Source organism: Xenopus tropicalis, chromosome 4 (assembly GCF_000004195.4).
Source record: "Xenopus tropicalis strain Nigerian chromosome 4, UCB_Xtro_10.0, whole genome shotgun sequence".
NCBI lineage: Eukaryota > Metazoa > Chordata > Amphibia > Anura > Pipidae > Xenopus > Xenopus tropicalis.
In genome coordinates, this window is record NC_030680.2 from 96,348,151 (window position 1) to 96,370,521 (window position 22,371).

The 22,371-nt window shown below is 38.4% G+C and overlaps 1 protein-coding gene across 12 annotated transcripts in view; it reads left to right on the forward strand.

The window, feature by feature from the left end:
• Positions 1–472: 472 nt before the first annotated feature.
• osbpl9 (oxysterol binding protein like 9) overlaps positions 473–22,371 on the forward strand; it is a 71,206-nt gene continuing 49,307 nt past the window's right edge. For 3 of the 12 annotated variants that reach the window (XM_012961297.3, XM_031900186.1, XM_031900187.1), the window contains exons 1-4: positions 475–651; positions 3,670–3,720; positions 8,951–9,029; positions 13,795–13,871. In XM_012961297.3, coding sequence (XP_012816751.1) covers positions 502–651; positions 3,670–3,720; positions 8,951–9,029; positions 13,795–13,871 — 357 coding nt within the window. In that variant the 5' untranslated portion in view covers positions 475–501. Of the gene's footprint in view, positions 652–3,669; positions 3,721–8,950; positions 9,030–13,794; positions 13,872–20,453; positions 20,555–22,371 lie in introns of those variants that run through there. The other 9 variants (XM_018093089.2, XM_012961299.3, XM_018093090.2 and 6 more) reach the window with 6 other exon arrangements.

Sequence of the window (22,371 nt, forward strand, 5' to 3'; positions counted from 1 at the left end):
AAAGGGAGGTGGGGAGATCTGCAAGTGATTGTAATAATATATTCCCTGCACGATAAAAATCGACTTAATTATGCCAAAGTAATTAATGAGCAGCTTACAACTGAGGAAGCAGAATAGATAACAACGCTGGAAACAGGCATTTTGCAGATGAAATAAAACGTCTTTATTAAAAGCTTTTCAAACTGTTTTAATACCGGCGAATGTAAAAGTACATTTGACACGTCTTTGTAAAGCATGTTTGTTACTGTATGGGCGAACTTTATTCCACTTTTCCGCAGTTTCAGGCTATGGCTCTATTGCTAGCTCTGCGCATCCAGTCTACAAGCTTTTCTATTCCCACACAGGCAGGGCAACAGGCGATACTGAAGCTTTGCTCTGGCTCAGCATCTTCAGGTTGCTCCTAGTAACGCTCTGTACCACTCTCTGACGCACGCCGCCACGCCCTGAGTACTTCCCAGCCTTCTTCGCTCTAAGCCCCGCCCTATCCAGTGACGTTGACGCATGACTCCGAACGTCGTGTTGTTATTTCCCTGTTCCAAGATGGCATCTATCATGGAAGGACCTTTGAGCAAATGGACAAACGTGATGAAAGGCTGGCAGTACCGTTGGTTTGTGTTGGATTACAACGCCGGGCTGCTCTCCTATTATACGGTGAGAGCCGCTTTGCATGTTTCACGTGCTCTCTGGTGCTCCTCTCTAAATGTCTACCAGAAGATCTCGGGTGGGGACCGCGGAGCCGCCTAGCCGCAGCCAATCCATGGGCTAGTAACCTAACAACAGCCAATTGGTGCCCGCGCTATCGCTAGCGCTTCTCCAATGGCCGCGCACATCCGCGCTGGAACAGCTGTAGCCGCTGGCGTGTAGTTGTCATGTCTTACGTGCTTGATAGGATGTGAGAGAAAGCTCACACAGTGCCAGCAGAGGGGCTTTACACATCATACATCTTGTTAGCTTGCCATTTATAATGCTGATTTTGTTTGTATTAAACTTATTGATTGTGTGTTATAAGAAGTGTGACGTGGCTGTTTAACCAGAATGTTATATATTACAACAGTACATTTTAGAACCTGTTGTAATCCCTGTTTTTGTAGTTTGAAAGTGTAAATATTTCTTAAGAATGATCTTTTATTCGCAGTTTTATTGTTCATTAGAGTCAACAGTAGGAAAAGTAAGCTCATATGTGTAAAATGTGCCTTGTGTTCAGTAGAATTATCTATTGTCCTTTAGGATATAGCATGGATATATAAAGCAGCATGTTATAGCGATTGTTCAATATCAGTTCCTGACCGTGCACAGCTTACAATCTAATTCATCTATGGGGTATAATTAGCAGGGTTGGTTTTACCAGAAGAAACTTCATACATCTAATTCATGTGTTACAGTGCAACCTAGATTCTTTATATTTGTGAAACCTTAGTTTTTAAGTTTTCCCAAATTTTACATTGTTTTCCTGTAGTCCCACCAGTTTATAATGCATAATGCATTTCCGTGATTCATTTCTGGTCGCCTGAAAAATGTAAAATGGGGGTTCCAATCTGTGTGTGTGTGTGCACACACACACATGCACATCAGAGCCAGGAAATAAATGTCAATTGTCTGGCTGAAAGTTTTTGTTGGAGTAAAAAAACAGATGAATTGGAATCTTGATAGTTTACTTACAGTCGGTGCTGAGTGAGTTAATGCAATACAATAGACTGTCTGTCAACAGAATGACCCTGCTGTAATAGTCTGCTTGCATTTTATATGAAGAGCTCTTTCTGAATCAGGGATCATTACTGAAATAGTTTTAAGTGGTGCTGGAACATTATGATTACCATAATGCTTGTGCCTAAATATACAGTAAGCTTAAAATATGAAAAAACATTTTTGATTGTTTTAAAAGACTAAGGGCTCTGGCACATGGGGAGATTAGTCGCCCGTGACTAATCTCCCCGAACTACAATCCCTCCATAAAATTTCGGCAAATTGGCAAAAATGCCTCGCGAGGCAACTTTGGCGATTTGCCGAAATTGCATGCGCAGCGTGTGCCATCCCACCGGCAACTTACATTTTCGCTGGTGGGATGGTAGTTCGGGGAGATTAGTCGCCCGCGAACAGGGAGATTTGTCGCGGGCGACTAATCTCCCCGTGTGCCAGAGCCCTAAAAAGTCTCTTTCCCATGTATATTGGTTTAGATTACCATTTGCTATACAACTTTCTAGTTGTCTAAATAATTATTTAAATGACACCACCTGGTATGTGCCAGCTTACTTTCCAGCTTTTTCTTGTATGTTTCACCCTCAGAAGAAATTGGCCTCAAGGTTAAGTGATCAGCCTTTGATGTGGGATCTCATGGTTGACACCCTGGTAGATGCCCTGGGGCAACTCCTTGTGACCCTGAATGCCTATAATGGCTGCATTGTATACTGTTGTGTAAAAAAATTTTTAAGTCCCACTGGAGAAAAGTGCTATATAAATGTTTCCATTATCTATTTTTTTCATCCCACAGCCTGAGGCTATTGTGAAGGTACATGCGGGACTTTTTTTTTTTTTTTTTAAAGAAAAGTGAATTTACAAGTGTTCAGTTCCCATATATCAATACAGAAAGCATCTTATCTTTAAGCAAGGATAATTTCACTATGCCATAATTAGGTTAAAACCTGCAGACCCATTTTGACATTTTGTTAGTTTTTAAGTGGTAAAAAAAAAAGGTGGAAAAATGACATGATTGCCATTATCCTAAGAATATACTAGTCAATTATTCAGCACCTCTCTTGTTACTTTGTAATCATTAACTCATAGCTGTGCACTGCTTGGTTTCAGAAAGTAGCAATAAGTTAGATTTTTTACCTCCTAGGGATGCAATACAGTATAATATTTTACTTCAAGACTTAAAGTAAATACTCTAGCAGCACAGCCATGCAAACATAAGCAATTGCATATATATATATATATATATATATATATATATATATATAATCTGTATCATTATTGATCTACTTAATTGTGATTAATGACCCAAAATAAGTATACAAATTATAAGCAAACATGGTAAACATGCAGTACTAAAGGTGTTCATACACGAGCCAATTCTAGCTGCCGATATCGGTCCCTTAGACCAATTCGGCAGCTTATTGGCCCGTGTATGGGCACTAATGACGGGCCTGCCCAACCAACATCTGGCCTGAAATCGGCCAGATCTCGATCGGGCAGGTTTGAAAATTAGTCTGATCAGGGACCACATGGGCTCGTTGATGTGGTCCCTGAACTGATGGACGCCTATACCCATCGTTCTAATTTCATTGTTTAACCTCAGGGCCAAATGACCAAATTAGCCTGATATCGCCCACCCTTAGGTGGGGATCTTGCCAAGCGAGCAGATCTTAGTGTTTATGGCCACCTTAAGCCCTTAATCAAATTTTTTAATTTGGCTAGTGCCACATGGGACTGATTCTTAGCCTGCGGAAAAATGCAGGTGAGAATCGGTCCTTACGCTGGTACCAACCTTGCCTACACCCGGAAGCATTGTCTCTACCTGGCTGCAGGCAGATGTGGATATGGGTATGCAGGTGTTCTATCCATTTGCTATAGACTGATCTTTAAACACTGGGCAAACATAACTCTCTAGATCTTATTTTACTCATTCTGATTTTTTTTCTCCATATTTAAAATTATTTTCTTTTTTTTTAGTCAAAGGACAAAATGATGAGAGGATCACGAAGAGGGTGTGTTCGTCTCAGAGTAAGTACATTTAGGAATGTGTTGTATAACTTGATTGTACCTGATAAGTCTGAGATTTCAGTGAATTTGCTAGTTCATTTGCCTTGCCTTTACTGATGATTTAATGACCATACACAGGCCGACCCATACAGTGCTCCAACCAATGGGCATATGGCCTGATGGGTCAGATAGTGTATTTATGTAAATGGACACTTTTCTATTGTTGCATTAATTTGGCTTGACCACTTGAACAAAGGGAATGGGAAGTGAAGTGGAGCTGTGGAAATTTTCACCAGGACAGATGATCCCCGATCCACCAGGAGCACAGGATAACCTGTCTAAATGTCCTCATGTCTTGTTGCACATGACCCTTTGGTAGGAAAGTATGGTAGAAATCAGAAATATTTTGTTGTTCAGTTCTCAGAAGGTTCTAGTTTTGTCTTTCGTTTCTACTAGTGTAAAACTCCTCAAAGTGTCATTTTGTAAATATGTATTATTGTGTGCAATGAAATGAAATACAGTTTTTTATTGCAGATGGAGCGCAACTTAGATTAGAAATATAGGTTTATGATGTGAAGTCAGTAGTTAATAGCTCTGACTTCACTATACCTCACCTACAAATTAATATCAACTGAAGCTGAAAAATTAAATGTGTACTACTCTGAATATTGCAGCTCCCTTTGGTCACCTCTGTGCTTAAAGGACTGAACCAGTTTAGGTTGTTTGTAATGTGAAATAAATTGGATTGGATGTTAGATCAAACAGATTGAATCTTAAGTTGGCTATACCCATAACAATCTGCTTATTTGAAAGGTTGCCAGATGAGGGAATATTCTGTGCCAAATCATGCTATTTGATCGTTAGGCCCCAAGGCCAACAATTAAATCACAATGGCGCCTATGCAGGCCCATCAGAAAAGGGCTGCATCAACGTGCCAATGCAGCCCTGTCTGACTGAATTTAAAACCAATAGATATCTGACTGAAGAATGGGCAGCAGTCACAGAGGGCCCACACACATCTGAATCAGTCACTCAAATCTGCCCTTGTACAGCTTGGTTTACTCTAGCTTTACTCTGTGAACAAATAACCCCTGAGGTGGGAATATAAAATTAATTTTATGTATGACCCCCTTTAAAGGGGTGACCTGGACTGGGTGTCCAAGGTGCAGAAAGTAGACACAGGTAGGTCACATTTCTTAAGCAATTGGTCCACTGCATAAAAATACCAAAAGGAGCCGAATGCAATAGGCATTTTTAACCTAAGGAAATTTGCTTAAAATAGCTTACTGCAGTTATTTAAATAAATCTCTGCAACACTTACAGAAAGTAGGCTGGGATCAAACTTATGCTGCTTGAGTGAATGTTTTAGTACCAGGGAGACATCATGACCTGTTGGCCCTGTCCTTTTACTACCAAACCTTTGGCTTGTCTCAGTTTCGAGCACCTGTTAAAATGATGGTCGTCATCAAAGTGCTAAAATCTTACCTTTAGTAAGTACCCTGGTCAAAATATTTTAAAATTTAGATGCTGGCATTTGGGGAGAAGCTGAGGGTTTTATGGAGCAAGGGGAATGAACAGTTCATTTACCTTGTCCTCTTAAAGATTGATCTGGCTACCTTTTGTTAGAGGGGTGATTTAAAAAACTCGAGTAATGGTTCAAAATCTCGAATGTGCAAAAAACCCAAAAACTTGAATGTAAAAATTGGCCATCTAGAAGCTTGTGAGTTTCTATAGAAGTCAATGGGAGTTGTCATAGGCAAAGTCAAGCAATATTCTTTATATTTGTGAAACCTTAGTTTTTAAGTTTTCCCACATTTTACATTGTTTTCCTGTAGTCCCACCAGTTTATAATGCATAATGCATGCCCGTGATTCTTTTCTGGTTGCCTGAAAAATATAAAATGGGGGTTTAATCTGTGTGTGCACACATGCGCGTCAGGCAGGAAATAAATGTCAATTTGGCCCCTTTTGGTATTTTTATGCCTAAATTTGTGTGTGGCAAAAAATTGTCAAAAACTAAAACCCCTGTTGCTTTTTAAATGCATACTTCACTGTATATATTATACTTCCAGTAACAGCAAAAAATGAAAGTATTCAGTAGGTTTTTATATGCATTAAAATATAATGTAGAGCAGGGGTGGCCAATATGTTGATCGCGGTCCACCAGTCGATCCCCCGTGGATTTCTGGTGGACCGCGATGAAGCTGGGGATGCGGAAGTGCTGCGTGAATGCGTACGTACACTGCGTCGGTAGCGGACATAAAAAGTCTGCCCACCCCTGATGTAGAGTATTGCTTTGCATTAGTAAAAATAGTTTTAGTTTTTATGGAAAAATAAACAGAGATCATATGTTATTCATGGCCCTCTACAGACCTATAAAATGAAAACTTTTCTCAAAATAGTACATTTGCACCCAAGAAATAGTTTATTTGTAGGTACTGGATAAAACGATAGAAACGTTGAAGTGGGTATATATCGGTATATATCCTGCAACACAATTGAATGTATAATTTAATCTGAAATATGCCTATGGAGAACAGGTATGCTGTGCTGTCAGTCTAAAGGTTGGTTTGTTTGGGCTGGATTTATCCACCGGCAGAAACTGAAACGACACGTATGCCTTTCAACCTTTCCTTTATTGTTAGTGGAAAGGCATTTCAGGGAAATTTGTCAACTGTGGTACGCAACATTAACAGTGGGCAACTAATCTCCTTGTGAGCCATAGCCCTTAGAGTCCATACACCTGACTACTGCCAGAAAATAGATAAAAACAACTCCATTTTGAATGAGGCTTTTATAATCTAGTAAAAGTCACGTAGTTTGCACCACCTCTAATAATATGCAGCATGTAACTAAATGTTAGCTTTAAACAGGTGACCTACCAAATACCTGCTAACTGGTTGTCTTGGGTTTTTAGACCTGGGCATCTATTGTGATTTATTTCATTATTGTAGAATTCTGTGGGCCCTTAAATATTATTTTGAGGCCTACATTCTGCACTGGTATGCCAGGTCAGCAGCCCTTCATAACCTAACTGTGAGTGCACTTTTGTTAGTTTTTCTGTAGATGGCAGCAGCTTGTAACAGTAGGAAAGTTATGGTCAGTTTTTGTCAATAGCTTTTCACTGCAGTGTTGTCAGGAAATGTGGGCTTATTTAGGGCCATTTAGAAAATTATTATTGTACTGTTGTTATGCATTATTCATATAGTACTAACATAGTGCAGCACAGTACAGAAAGTAATCATCAATCACATTAGCCCCTTTCCCAGTGCAGCTTTACAATTTAAATTCCTGCTTTGCACATCCATATACAATTGTTGATGGAAACTGGAATACCTGGATGCAACCACAGAGATGCTGTACATACTCCATGCAGGTCATGCTCTGGTCAGAATCATACTCTAGACCCCAGAACTGCCCTGCCATTCTGACTTAATATACAGTAATGATATGAGTGTCAGTGCTTTTGCTTAACAGTTATTAAAAATGCCAGTGGTAAATAAATAAATATTAATACAATGTTTAGGAGGTGGCTTTTGTTATTTAGATGATGTTGGTGTACAGCTAGTGTGGCAAACGTCCTGCTTACATTAGATAATTACAATTGGTCTCAATTCTGGTGTTTCAGATCTTTCCTTGTGTAGCATGCAGAAATAGGCATGTTTGCCTCATTTCTGAATGGGTTAGTAATTTGCTAATTTGGCTACACAAGCCAAATTGACGAATACAAGCATGCATCCTATCTTTTGGCAGTCATCACAGTAATCTGATTTGGTGCAGATGCGAGGCACTCTGATATGATTTGGGGTTCCTGTAAATAGGGCATACTTTGATAGAGAGTTTTGCTAACAGGCCACGGTTAAGCAGCATAAATGTTTTTATTGTAATTTTATATACAATTTTAAAAGTTTACCCTCATAATAATTACTGTAAATATTTTATTTTTAGTCAGTTCCTAAATTTCATATTTTAATTTACCCCTTGTGCCTCAATCTATTATGTGTAACAGCTGTTTTACATCTACATACGGCTGCTGTACATCTGACAATGGATAGCAACTCTTTGGCTTGTAATAAGACTTTGTAGCATTCGTGTGCCTCAGTGTCTGGTCAGTCGCTGAGACACTTCACATCTCCATTCATATCTACTATATTTAAAGGACAAGTCAACCCAAAATAAAAGAAACCTAATTCTAAGCAACTTTGCAATATACAATCATTACAAATTTGCTATGGTTTTGGACTTGCTTGTATATATAATTGCTATTAGAAGTAGTGTTTGCCAGCCCTTTCCTATCCTCTGCCCTGGGGGCTGTGGCATTTGAAACAATGTAACACAAACCAGCAGATTGACAGACCTGTCTTGCTTAAAAGTAACAAACCAAGAGTTTAGCAAATGCTGCTTTCAATAGCAATTACATTTACAAATAACATTTAAAGCACTAAAAATGTTCAATAAATTCACATTGGAATTATGTTTTCTTTTTTAAGGCAAAAAAAAATATTTGGGGCTTGATATGTCCTTTAAGATAATCACACTTAACCATATTATAACTGCACAGTACAGTTCTAGTGGTTTTAAAATGACAACTTCTGCTAGGCATAGCTTATTGTTAAACCAGGTCTGCAGATGTTGCTGCCTTGCAACTCTAAATGCCTTCTCTGACAGCACTTGTCTGTTGACAGTGTAATGAGTTGTTTTTTTTTTTTTTTTAGCAGCATTTGTAGTTCATCAGCCACCCTAGTCATGAAGTTTAGGGATTGATTACTAAACTCTTTAAAGTAATTCCAAGTATTTTTCTCTAGTAGCATCTCTTTTCCTTCCTTTGATAACTGTTTGCCCCTACTCTGTTCATTGTGTTTCCTGTTCAAAAATAAAGTCTGCAATCTAAGTTGGTCTTCAGGGTAAAAAATAATAACTCCATATATCATAGCCTAAAGCTTTCCTTTTGTTTGTGACATGCTTTCTTGTGATTTAATTAGGCGCAATGTTTCTGTTGCCTGGATAAATGTGCCCTGATATGTATGAAGTCAGTCTACTACTGACAGTATGAAATTTCAAAATAATTATCTGAGCAGCAGGGATACTGTCGCATTCTTACAGCCTTACTCCACTGTTGGTGAGAAAGCCTGCTAGATAAATGCTAATTTCCCACCCCTCCTGTGTGTGCCGTACTGCAGTGCTGTAGTGATACTGTGTATGCAGCTGATGTCACTGCTACTCTGCTCAGGATTCTGCTCTTTGTTCCGCAGGGGGCTGTGATTGGTATTGATGATGAGGACGATAGCACCTTTACCATAACGGTTGACCAGAAAACCTTTCATTTCCAGGGTAAGCTTAATCCATGTGTTCATTCTTTCTTTCTGTACAGCATTTCCATTGCTGAATTTCAACTGCACTGAAGTCTTGCCTACCTCCTTGGGTATGTAGTGTGAAATGTGGATCATGCAGGATATTTTGCAGTTCTGCTGTAGGATAGATCTTTTTCTAGAACTGACTTTAATAAGATGATTTAGGGAACTTTAAAAGCTGGAAATCTGCATTGTGTTTGGCTGCTGCATGCGGGCTGATCTCAGAACTCTACCTTCTTTTGAGATCGAGTTACGGGAAGTGTGGCTTCTTGTGACTGTACTGCACAAGAAACATGCTTTCAAACTTGTACTTGGTGACTTCATTGTTACTTAAAGGTGGCGTTTCACTTCAGGACAACCTGCTTTATTTTCAACTATATTTTTTTTGTCATGATGTCTCTACTGCTTTAGCCATTTCTGTCCATCATCACAAACCAGTGCCACCTACCACTGCGATGTTTCTGCACTGCATGCTGTAATTCAGCTGTAGAAAGGGATTGAATGAAAAAGATGACAGGACACTGAGGAATTCTGTCAGTGAACACCACTTTCACACTCCCCACATGCCGCTATTAAGATTGTAATACCAATGTATTGTACAGAATATTATGGGAGAAAGAGCTATAAACAGTTCTGGTTGCAAATAAGCTGGGGTTAGATGCTCCGAGCCATGTGGCTTTTCTTCACTGAACAATATAGGGTCACATGGCTATGCTTCTTTCTTAACATCCATTGTAAGTTATAAACTTCTACTCAAACTAGCCTGTTTATCTCCAGCTGATATTATTCAAACAGGGAAATACATTTTAAAGCAGTATGTTGTTTTGTAACTGTAATATAAAATAACAGACTACAAATAACTAAGTAACCATGCTTATAAATATTCAACCTAGCCTCCAGAATGTTAAATTGCTAGCATTATAGTAACTAGACGTTTATTTGTTTGTTTTTTTTAACTTCTTTCTGCACAGTGAGTAACCCAGTAAAGTTAAACTGAAACATAATCATTTTGATGCTAGAAACGGCAAATTTGGGTATAAAATTATGGGACTTGATAGACTACAGTTCTCTACAGGGATTGTGGGGGATAAGTTTGGTTGGGAGGTTTTGTATCACCTTATTTTAGAGAGAATATAAGTATAGGAGGGATTAGTCAAAATCATTTTGTGTGCTTAGGAACAAAACCAATGTGAACCTCAAATATAAATCATGATATTTAAAAGAAACCTATACTTAAAAAAAGCTTAGAAGAACTGCAAAACTGTTTAAGATTACATTTATATAGATGTTATGTGTATATATAGATATGGCTTACAGGGTGTCTAAGTAACTTGGACTCTTGGTTATTATGCTGCCTCCTTTAACCAGTAATGTTTTCATATGTATACAAATATTTAAAACAATACTTGTGTTTCTTACACAGTGCTGCTTCCATTATGCAGCCTTGCATCTGTCACAAGTGTGCCACTCTACCAGGGGTAGCAAAGCTGTTCCTGATAACTTAAAATTATATTTTGTTTTTTAACCAGAAATTTGTCTGTTCTAGTGTAGCGCATTGCCCCTGCTTTTACCAATGTTTAGGGCAACAACCCCCCCCCCCTTTAGTTTGTATCCATTAAGGCCTCTGCTAATCCCCCTCCGCCCCTTCCTAAGTCTTATCAAAGCAGTTCTTGAAAACCTGCCCCGTACCTGCCAGCCCAATGCATAGGTACACAACTGGGTTAGCAGCTGCCATGTTTTGGCATTTGTTTAGCTAACCAAGAGTATGCACTTTGGAAGCCTTGAATAAATCTGGGCCAATCCAGGGCCAGGGAGGAAAATGGTACGAGATGTGATATGACTTAAAATGGTAGCTGGTAACCCTGCTGCACAGTTCTACATTTAGCCAGCAAGTAAATCTACTATATAGTCAGACACCTTAAATTAGACAATTATGCCTCCATTGGCCTTCCTTCTAAGTTCCCTCCCCGCAGACATTATTACAACTGAAACTGTGCCTATTTGTGAACCTGCCCTTAAAAAGTTGCACAGTGGAGTTCACAAGCACCTGTTGGGATCCTCCTCTGTAAGTTTGCTGACACTAAGCCTGCAGCAGCATGCACAGTTGACACGATGTTGGAGATCAGCTTCAACTGCGCATGCTTCAGCACACTCAGTTTGAGTGCAGTGACTGAAGAGAATCCAAACATGGCCCCTGCAAACTCGTATTAGGGGAGCCTGGGATTTTTTAGGAGTGTTTAATGTCTTTTTTGCAGTGGCTTTCTCTCTGTGACCTGTTATCCAGAATGCTTAGGACCTGGAGCTTTCCGCATAATGGATCTTTTTATGATTTGTATCTCGATAACCCAAGCCTACTAAAAATAAATTTAAACATGAAATAAATCCAATAGATTTGCGTTGCCTCTGAGCATTAATTATATCTAGTACAAGGTACTGTTTCATTAGTATACAGAAAAAGCAATAATTTTTCTGAGCTTGAGTCTGCCATCTTATCACTCCAAAATGACATACCTTCCATCTGACCATTGAGATTGTGCCATAAGGGTAGGAACTCACATAGTGGTTCAGTTGCCCTCGATAGATCTCTGCTACCGCGGGCAACAAACCATTCCTAAATGGCTTTCCACTAGCAACAATAGGAGTTGCCAGTGGAAAGCCCTATTGCGGCGACTGAAACGATCCATGGGTTCTCACCCTAAAACTGCTCAGCACTCGGTACTTCATCATATTCATCAATTCAACCATATTGTTTGTAAACCTAGTATCCAGAAAGTTTCGATTTTTAGGCTTTTTTTTTTTATTATTTTAAGCGTGTGTCAAATGGGAACTAACATAAGAAAAATGTAAAACTAGTGCAAAATTTGTTTCAAATATTTTGTAAATATTTCATGAAATATATCAATTATCTGAGTGATCTGCTTAATCCAATTAGTCTATTTTCTTACAAAAACTTTTCTGATTTCCCAAGACAGGAACAGTTGGATAAAAATCATTAGAGTAAGCATTTATCGATTATTTTCCTGGCTTTAATTCCAGAATGAGTCAGCAATTTGGAATTCCCAACTGCCAAACAGAGTGATTGTTATTTGTAGCAGGAGAACTGTTAAGGATGGAATATGGATATTAGTGTCTTCTTTCAGCCTAACAATAAATAAAAATCTATTTATTAGACATATGTACTAAACAACTACTGCTTGGGTAAATGTTATACAACTCTGATAGTTCACTTTAAAGGAGAAGGAAAGGCTAAGTCACTTGGGGGTGCCTAACATTTTGGCACCCCCGAGTGACTTAGCCTTTCCTTCTCCTTTAAAGGGGACCTGTCACCCACACACAAAAAGCTGTATAATAAAACTCTTAGCAAATTAAACCTAAAACCCAAATTATTTTTTTTTTCAAAATCTATTCCTGTTATAAATGTATTTAAAAATCTTTAAAAAAAAAAAAAAAAGGTATATGAATAGAAACAGTAGACTGACTGTACACCGCCAGTGACTAATAAACTTGCCTGTAAGCAGCACAGATTTCCTATGGGAATTGCATGTAGGTGCAAACTGGCTGAGATTTCCCATAAGGCTAACTGAGATGCCAGGCAATCGCCCATGAATATGAGTCATTATTTTATAATGCTGCTGCTCATATTTCTTGACTGTAATTTGATTAAAACTGAATTGTCTGTGACTTTTGTCTTATAAAAATACTGTAGGGCTTGCTGATAGCAGAGAGCCCTGTGGAATGTGGTGGCATTAAGCTTGTCTGTGGAATAATTTACCTTGCACTTGTATCACATAAAATTAATTTAATGGTGATCTTGTATGCCTGCATTGGAGCATGTTTACTAAAGGGCAAAAATTAAAATTTGGAGTATGTTTGGCAAAAATTACAGTTCACCATGATATGGGCATTTCACTGATGGCAGCAAGTTTTGTACAGCAAGTTTTTGTGAATTAACTTCTCATTGAAACACATTTTTATCTTTTCACTAGTTGAATTTATAAAAAAGTTTCATTAGGTATTTTCACGAGGGCAGTTTTACAAGGTTCAGACTGGTGAACTGCCATTAATAAATATAGAGCAGCCATATCTGAATATTATTATCTATGTAATACCCTTTGCTAGTGCATTTTTCTCAATTACAATTGTATGGGGAAAATACGCTGGTGAATTTACAGCAAAATTTTGGCACATAGTGTTTATAATGGCATAAGTATGCAATGTCAGCACAAAAATAAGCCACGTTGTATTAAGGCCCCGTTTTAAAAAAACAAGAACAAATCAATGAATATATATTTTTTTACATTAAATAATGAAGTTTGATATAGAATTATAAACATGGTTGCCATTAGTGGTCCTTGTCTCGGAATTGTTCAGTAAGATTTAATTTTAACAGTCAAATTAGCTGAGAGGTACAAAGAAAACCCTTTGGTTGGGATGTACTGCTTTTGTTTGTAGTCACTGAATGCAGGATTTGGGAAATACTGAATTGCATAGTCTTTGTCAAATAAAAGGCATTCAATATGCTGTTATGAGAAGCAATAGGTGATGTTCATAAGTTGCTTTATGTTGCATGGCAACCTTTTTTAAGACTTGGTACAATGCAGTATGCATTCTGAAGTAAAGTACGTGTAAGTGGATTTCATGGCAGCAATCTAGCAGATTCTATCCAGTGTAGAATTCATATGCAGTATTAGTTGCTTTTTGTTTTGCTTTAACTTTTTCTTTTTTCTTTTTATTCACCTCATTAGCTCGAGATGCCGATGAACGGGAAAAGTGGATTCATGCTTTAGAAGAAACTATCTTACGGCATACACTGCAGATTCAGGTATGTTGCAGTTTTCATTGTTTCCCTGCTTTTTGCTCCAAACATTACTAAATCTAATTGCATCTTAATTACTACTAGTGTTGTTCCGAATATCTGCCTTTGTTTCCAAATATTGGATTCTGTTTTAAATTTGTCCAGAAGCCAGCACTTTTGTTTTTTTGCAGTTGGCACTCTGTACCCTTTAAGCCTCTTCACAGTACAGGTAGGCATACAATAGAGTAGAAATCGTTGTAGAGTACTTTGTGCAGCAATATCTCATTATGGAAGTAAGAAAATGGCACAGTGAAATAAGCTTCTAAAATGAGCCACTGTTCTGCATATTGCATGACTGGATTGCTAATATGTTGTTATATGATGGTTATGTCTCGTGTATGTATCCAAAATAGGTATGCAAGTGTGCTTTTTAGAACCTCTGTTTTATTAACCTATATCTATAATTTAGGTAACTGATAATATTATTTTAGAGTCTGATGGTTGGTATTTATTTCCTTGTGCTAGTAATACACATACAGGAACTAGTACAAGGATGAAATGGGAGGATTCACAGATGACTTTTTGATTTTTTTGAATTGTAAAACCACTAACTTTTTAGCATCTTTGATTATTTCGCCACTGGGTCATGAATCACATTGGCTTATATTTGATTGTCAGAGCAAGAAGTTAAACACAGAAAAAAAAAAAATATGTGCAGATGAGAAATGCACACATCAAAGTAGTTTCTGCTTTTTTTGTGGGAATTTATAAAAATATTGAGTCCTTTTTATGAATATGGTCCTTATTTCCCATAATTTTACATATTTCTATTTATGTATTGGACCATTTTGTATTGGGTTGTATTATTATTTATGGGTACATGATGAAGAAAAATGTGGTCCGCCGTATACTTATCTTGCTTTGAGAGGAAACTTGCGCGATTTCACTGAAATCGCGCCGCCGTGTATACCATCCTACCGGCGATTTACATTTTCGCCGGTGGGATGGTAGTTTGGGGAGATTAGTCACCCGTGACAAGGCAGATTTGTCGCGGGCGACTAATCTCCCTGTGTGCCAGAGCCCTTATACCTCCAATTGGAACAGTGTCATATTGTGCATTTGTTTATCCATATGTGGACTGTCTGGCTTCCCATACTGAGCAAATAAATAAGAAAATTAAATCAATTTGCAATCTATTTAATAGTGTAGCTTTTTTCTTTCTCACTGAAAAAACTGAGGATTAACTTCTTTTTTTTTTTTTTGTATGGAACACTGCCAAAGTTTACCAGGGCTACAAATCATTTTCATAAATTTTGAAAGCTCAATGAACATGAAGTGCTGCATCTGAAGATATTTATAAGTAATAACATGAGCTGTCAAAATTTTTATTAGAAACAATCTGCGCTTCCACTGATAGAAGAAAGATTAAGTGAAAGTCCTAACTGAATTTATTTCAGAAGTGAACTTTTGGTGGTATTGCCTTTTTTCATTAAAATATGTTTTACTACCTTTCTATAGGCTGTGTATTGCAGGTTGTTGCTCTGCATGACTAAAAATGGCAAAGGAAGGAGATGGATTAGTCGACCTTATTGCCTTAGCCAAATACAGCATTTACATTTTTCTATACATAAATTAAAGGAAACTGGCCAACGCTGGATTTTTTTTTTTTTTTTAAAAAACACTGTATGAAAAATATTCTTATACAACATAATGTTTTTTTCTGGTAAAGCTAAAACTGTAAAAGGATCACTAAATAACGAAAAAAAAAACAAAAAAAAAACATAATCACTGATCTTTGCTCTATATAGATGCAAATGGTGCTTTATAGCAGTTGACAACAGGTTGATATATATACATGGACATGGCCTAGATCAGTGATCCCCAACCAGTGGCTCATGAGCAACATGTTGCTCACCAACCCCTTGGATGTTGCTCCCAGTGGCCTCAAAGCAGGTGCTTATTTTTAAATTTTTGGCTTGGGGGCAAGTTTTGGTTGCATAAAAATCATGTGTACTAACAATCAGAGCCTTCTGTAGGCTGCCAGCCCACATAGGGGCTACCAAATAGCCAATCACAGCCCTTATTTGGCACCTCTGGGAACTTTGTGCATGCTTGTGTTGCGCCCCAACTCCTTTTACTTTTGAATGTGGCTCACAGGTCAAAAAGGTTGGGTATCCCTGCTCTAGATGGAGTGGTAACTAACTTTAAACACAATTCTGAGCACTTGAAGCAACACTTAACAATGATCGGCTTTTTTCTTTCAGAAGTCAAATTCTTTATGTGTAACCCCCCATAATCTTTCAAACTGGAAAGCTGCAGAAATATTTTGAAATGTCATGTTATTAAAATATAAAGACCAGCAGCGAATTTCATAGACAACCATCTTCTTGCTCTGCAAGTTTCACTAAAAGAGAAGTTGACTTGTAGATTTTCTAAACGGACAGCCTAACATTACTACTGGTACGTAGTCTGCAATTGTTTGCTTTTTGGTATGTACACATAGGTACAGACTTGAATTATTGCTGTTTGTTTGCTGTGGGAGGTTGCAACCGGACACATCAGCAATATTTGGAGTCTGGAGAGCAGTGCCTTGAGGATAGTGTACTGTATGTAAACTGCATTCTGATGAAGAGTAAAGGTCCCCATACACGGGCCGATAGTAGCTGCCGATATCGGCCCCTTGGACCGATTCGGCAGCTAATCGGCCCGTGTATGGGCACTCCCGATGGGCCTGCCCAACCGATATCTGGCCTGGAATCGGCCAGATCTCGATGGGGCAGGTTATAAAATCTAGTCGGATCGGGGACCGTAGCGGCTCGTTGGCGCCAAGCGAGCGGATCTGCCAGTGTATGGGGACCTTAAGCCAGCAGAAAGGCTGTATGAGAAGGCAGTGTGCAAATGCTACAGGTCAATTAAATCCATGTTTTATTGTTGACTTGACATTACTTTACACTGTAAAAGTAATTATATGCATGCATACATTGTAGTGTGGCATGTAAATGAAATGAACGTGAACTGATTACTGATGAGCACCTCCAGCAAATGTTTGTGCTTTGTTTATAGTTATATGGCAAACTGCCAGTTCTATGAAGATAACTGCTCCAATCTTTGATCTATATACAGTGAAACCTCAATTTTAGTAAATTTAAGTTTTCCAGTATTTTACATTGATTTTTTTGTTCCCACCAATATGTAATGCATAATGCATTCCCCTGATTTGAATTTTCCTGGAATTTGCACCGTTTATATCTGGTCCCCTAAAAATGTAAAATAGGAGTTCTACTGTATGTTCCTATGGCTGTTGCCATTTATGTGTCTTGGAAAACGTTTACCCTGAGGACCCTTGAGGACAATATATTTTTGTTGCTCTAAAATGTAGTGTGTCTTAGCCTAGTGACACGCAAGTGCTTAAGGGCTGATCCACTGTTTTTTCCTTCCTGTTGTGTGTAGATTGACTGAGTTCACATATGGGGTAGATTTTGATGTAAGAAGTGTATAGTTTTGCCCTGTGTGCTCTCTGTTAGGTTGGTTGTGTGCACACACTAGGAGCAATACATGGTGGATTAGCATTTTCTGCAACTGTGTTTTACGCAGACTGAAAAGTACAACTAGGGGATGTATTTATTAACATTGGAGTCAAACATCAAAGGTGATGTTGCCTATAGCAACCAATCAGATCATTGCTTTTGTTTTCTAACTTGTAGGTGACCGTTCAAATCTAATTGCTGATTGGTTGCTAAGGGCAACATCACCAGTGTTGTTTGTTTCCAATGTTAATAAATACACCCCTAGGGGCTGATTTACTAATCCACGAATTCGATCCGAATGGGAAAAATTCGGATTGGAAACGAACATTTTGCGACTTTTTCATATTTTTTGCGATTTTTTTTGTCGCCGTTACGACTTTATCGTAAATTGTCACAACTTTTTCATAGCTGTTATGACTTAAGCGAAAAGTCGGGACTTTTTCGTATTGAGCGCTCGTAACCGGCGGGCAAAACTTTCAGATTTTGCACGATTTTGGAAGCCTCCCATAGGACTCAATGGCACTCTGCAGCTCCAACCTGGCCCAAGAAAAGTCACAATACTGAAGCTTGAATGAATCCGAAACTTTCGTACTCGACGTGAAGGCTACGAAAAAGTCGCGACAATTCGCGCAAGTCTTAACGCTACGAAAAAGTCGCGACATTTTGTGAAACAGTCGTAACGGCTACGAAAAAGTTGCGACAATTTACGAAAAAATCGCAAAATACAGATCATTACGAAAAAAACGCATTTGGACGCCTTCGGACCATTCGTGGATTAGTAAATCAGCCCCCTAGTGTGCCACTAGTCTAAAAGGCAAATACAGACCCTGTTTTGTTATCCTACAGGTTATAAAATATCCAAAAAAAAATTCTCCCTGATCCATTAGAATTGACACATGCAAAATATTATGCATCCATTGATGTTTGATATTTGTTTTTGCCCTAAATTAAAACAAAACCCACCCATCTTCAAAAAATTTACCAGTCCAGGATACTTTTCCTTTTGAGAACCTTGCCACCATATTCTGGTGTCTGGGTGCATGTGCAGTACAGAATTCAGCATGTGTATGTTCTTACCCAGTGCAGTGCAGGAGATACCTGACACAATAGAATATGACATGATAACGTACCCTGGGTTGGTGCATTATTTTTTAGGAATAGGTTCACCAACCCAGGGTTAGAAGTAAGCAACTATAGAGACACTTGGGTGTGTCTAAAAACTTTGGAAAACCAAAGCAATGCATAGGCCTTTCCATTTGTGATTCCTTCTGTTGGCAGTGGAAAGGCATTTTTTAGCGAATTCGTCACCTGTAGTTAGTAGTACAGATCTATCGAGGGTGACTAAATTGCTCCATGGGACATTAGCCTTAGTGAGGAAGCAGGGAGCTTTTTAGCCCAGGCTAATTAACATATACCTGTAAGTAGTTTCTTGTTCTAAAGGCTCAATGGCATCCAGAAACAATATTTGGCTACAGTATGTACACGAACCACAGAGAAATTTACCAGCACTCATTCTAACGCACACTAGCATTGTTTGGCACTGTGCACAGGCATCATTCTCCTTCTCTTTGTGTACAAATAATGGCTTTTTATCCTTTCTATCAGCTGGTCAACATCAGATTGCGGGTTAGATCAAGCTGCTTCTAGTAGCTGGGCATTGCCATGATTTCTCTCAATTTTGTCTTAATTGCCTGGAAATGCCTGATTTTGCATGTTCCCATGATTAATCCAAATTAAGGAGTAATGTAATTTACTTGCGGCGATTCCACTATTAGGGCAGTGGCAGACAGGGAGAATAGGCGTCCCGCGACAAATCTTCATTGCCGCGGACGACTCATCTCCCCGCAATCCGGAGTCGTGCGAAGTGTGAAATTAGTGACGTTTTTTTCTCCGTGTGACATTGCCCTAAGGGTGATGGCCCACTGAGAGATTAGTCGCCTGCTGTTAATCTCTGCTATCACGGGAAGCTTAAAGCCTTTCCACCAGCAATAAAAAAAATCACTGGTGTAAAGGAAAACACTTTGCTTTGTTTTCCTGCAGGAGAAAACTTTGTGCAACTTTGGAAAACGAACCAACGCATATGCCTTCCTACCAGCAATTTACTTTATTGCTGGTGGGAAGGCATTTCAGGGAGATCAGTTGCCTGCTGTGGGCAACTTAGGTCCCTCTGGGCCATCACCCTAAAGCTGGCCATACAACTTCAGATTTTAGTCTTCTTACATCGAGAGTTCAGATATTAATCAAATATTTAAATACAATAATCTTAAACTAATATTCAGATTGAATTTGCAGGAAAAAGTCCTAGAAATAACAAATAGAAGGATGTTCTGAACATAAAATCGTCAGAAAACAATCATACAAAATTATAGTGACATCCTGGAAATCCATTGTAGGTCATCCAATGATTCGTCAGATACACAATACATGCATAGATTTTATCTTTATCTAACCAAAAATTTCCTAACCTGTCCAATCGACTAAATGCTGATTTGGCGATAAACACTAGTCTTACAGTCAGTTTACTTTGTGGTTGCATTATGTACCAGGTAACCTTATCAGCTCCAGGCTGGAAAGAAACCGAAACATACAAATATTTCAGAGTTTGAAACATACTTACATTTTACATAGCTTACTGGGTCTTGCCACAAAGTGAGATAATTACCTTGACCTAGCTAGAAAACAGCTCTCATACATGTACCTGAGCTTTCCACCTGGGTATTACTACTCATGTTGCCTGTAAATATGAAAAAAGTTAAGCTTTTTTGTCAGAAGTGGTGTGCATTTTTTACAGGTTACATTGCTATAGTGTTTAAGTAAATGCTAGTTAACTGACAAAGTTTATTTTGTAAACATGTTGTGATAAGAAAAGTCATTCAAAAATTTTTTAATAGAAATTAAATTTAAATTATTAGATTGAAGCTGATTATGTTTTGTTGGGTCAGAAGTTACTTTGAAATGGTTAAAATTTATGCAGGAAGAGAGTTGTGCAAGTGTATGTTCAGGAGGCTGGTATCCTGCCTTGAGGTGAATTCCTCCTCCTCCGCGTCAGAGACTTCTGACACTCCTTGTTTGTGACTCGTTAGACGTTCATACTGTCTTACTCATTATCCGTCCGTTCCCATCTCTTCTATCCAGCTGCAGATCTATAACTGATTGGAATCAGAAACCTATATTCTATCAGAGGTCAGTATGTCATGCAAACCATCTAATATCTAGTTACATTTTGAGTGAATGTTTAATATCCATATCATCAGTGCTGTAGCACAGAGCTACATAGGCTTGCCTTGCTAAAATAGTATTTGTATGTATGGAAACATTGTGTGATGTTGCAGAATGTTAAAACATTGAGAAGCTTAATAGAAAGTTGCTCTTTGTAGTGCTGTTGCACAGTTTTTTACATCAACTATAATTAGTGTTTGAAGAATTCTCTTTTAATAGCTTTTGAAAGGGGAATACTATGTGGTTTATAAATGTAATGTGAGCCACAAGAGCAGGGAAGTGTTTGTTTTCCATTTGTTCACTGTTATACATCCTTGTTTTAAAATGAAGACAAATACAGGGTTTTTCCAACATGCAATGAGATTTATATAATAAAGGTAGTTATATGCGGCTCCTTTGTAAGGTAAGGCCACCAAATTTGCCTAATGATCAGTCTTTACTTTTAATTTTCTGTTCCTTTAAGGAAGATCATATACAAACATAAGTTACATGTATCATAGGCTTTCTCAAAATCTAGATTATGTTATACATATGCTTTATTTACTCTTTAGAATCCTAATATAACATATGGTTTTATATTTCTAATGTGCATATGTGGCGACTAGCAGGTCACCTTAAAGAGTTTTCCATCTAGCTTGAAAATGTTGATGTTGTTAGCACTTGCAAAACTGATTTTATACATATACAGCACATATGTGTGTGCGTGTATGTGTGCGTTCGTATATATATATAGTATAAAAAAGACCAGCAACTCCGGGATTTCTTGTGAAAAATCAAAACATATATTCAAAGTAGCATAAACAGCCAACATAACGTTTCGGTCCCCATCGGGACCTTTCTCAGGGCATGAGAAAGGTCCCTATGGGGACCAAAACGTTACGTCGGCTGTTTATGCTACTTTGAATATATGTTTTGATTTTTCACAAGAAATCCCAGAGTTGCTGGTCTTTTTTATACTATTGGAACCCTTTACCGAGCACCCGAGGTATGTTATGTAGCAGTGTGCCATCCTTTGTGTATGTGTGTGTGTGTATGTGTGTATATATATATATATATATATATATATATATATATATATATATATATTATAAAATATGTAATATATAGGGGGCTACAAACAATGTAACTTTTAGGCTGGTTGGCAGCTTGTTGTGCTACAAGTAGGCTTGAGGTTGGTGAGCTTTTATACAAGCTTAAAGGAGAAGGAAAGGCAAAGTCACTTGGGGGTGACAAAATGTTAGTGCCTGACTTAAATCGCCTACCTTTTACCCCGGGCTGGTGCCCCTGTTCGGAGAGAACAGCACCAGCCCGGGGTAGCTGCAGCACTTCCTCCTTCCCTTGCGCGCGCATGCGCAGTAGAGTGAAAAAGCCAAACTTTAACAGAGAAGTCGGCTTTTCACTCTAATGCGCATGCGCCAGTCTCTGGAATTTGCCGCCAAAACGAAGCAGGAAGTGCTCGCTACAGGTACCCCAGGCTGGTGCTGTTTTCGACCAGCCTGGGGTACAAGGTAAGTGATTAAAGTCACTTGGGGGTGCCTAACATTTTGGCACCCCCAAGTGACTTAGCTTTTCCTTGTCCTTTAATGAAGGATAGTTGCTGGTTTAGGCTGGTTGGCAGCTTCTTGTGCTGCATGTAGGCTTGAGATTGGTGAGCTTTTATACAAGCTTAATGAAAGATAGTTGTCACCTAGTTAATTTGGGTGCAGCAACACAGCAAAATATTAACAATATACTGGGGGAATTAAATGATGGAAAAATTAACCCACTTTCTATTCATTCCT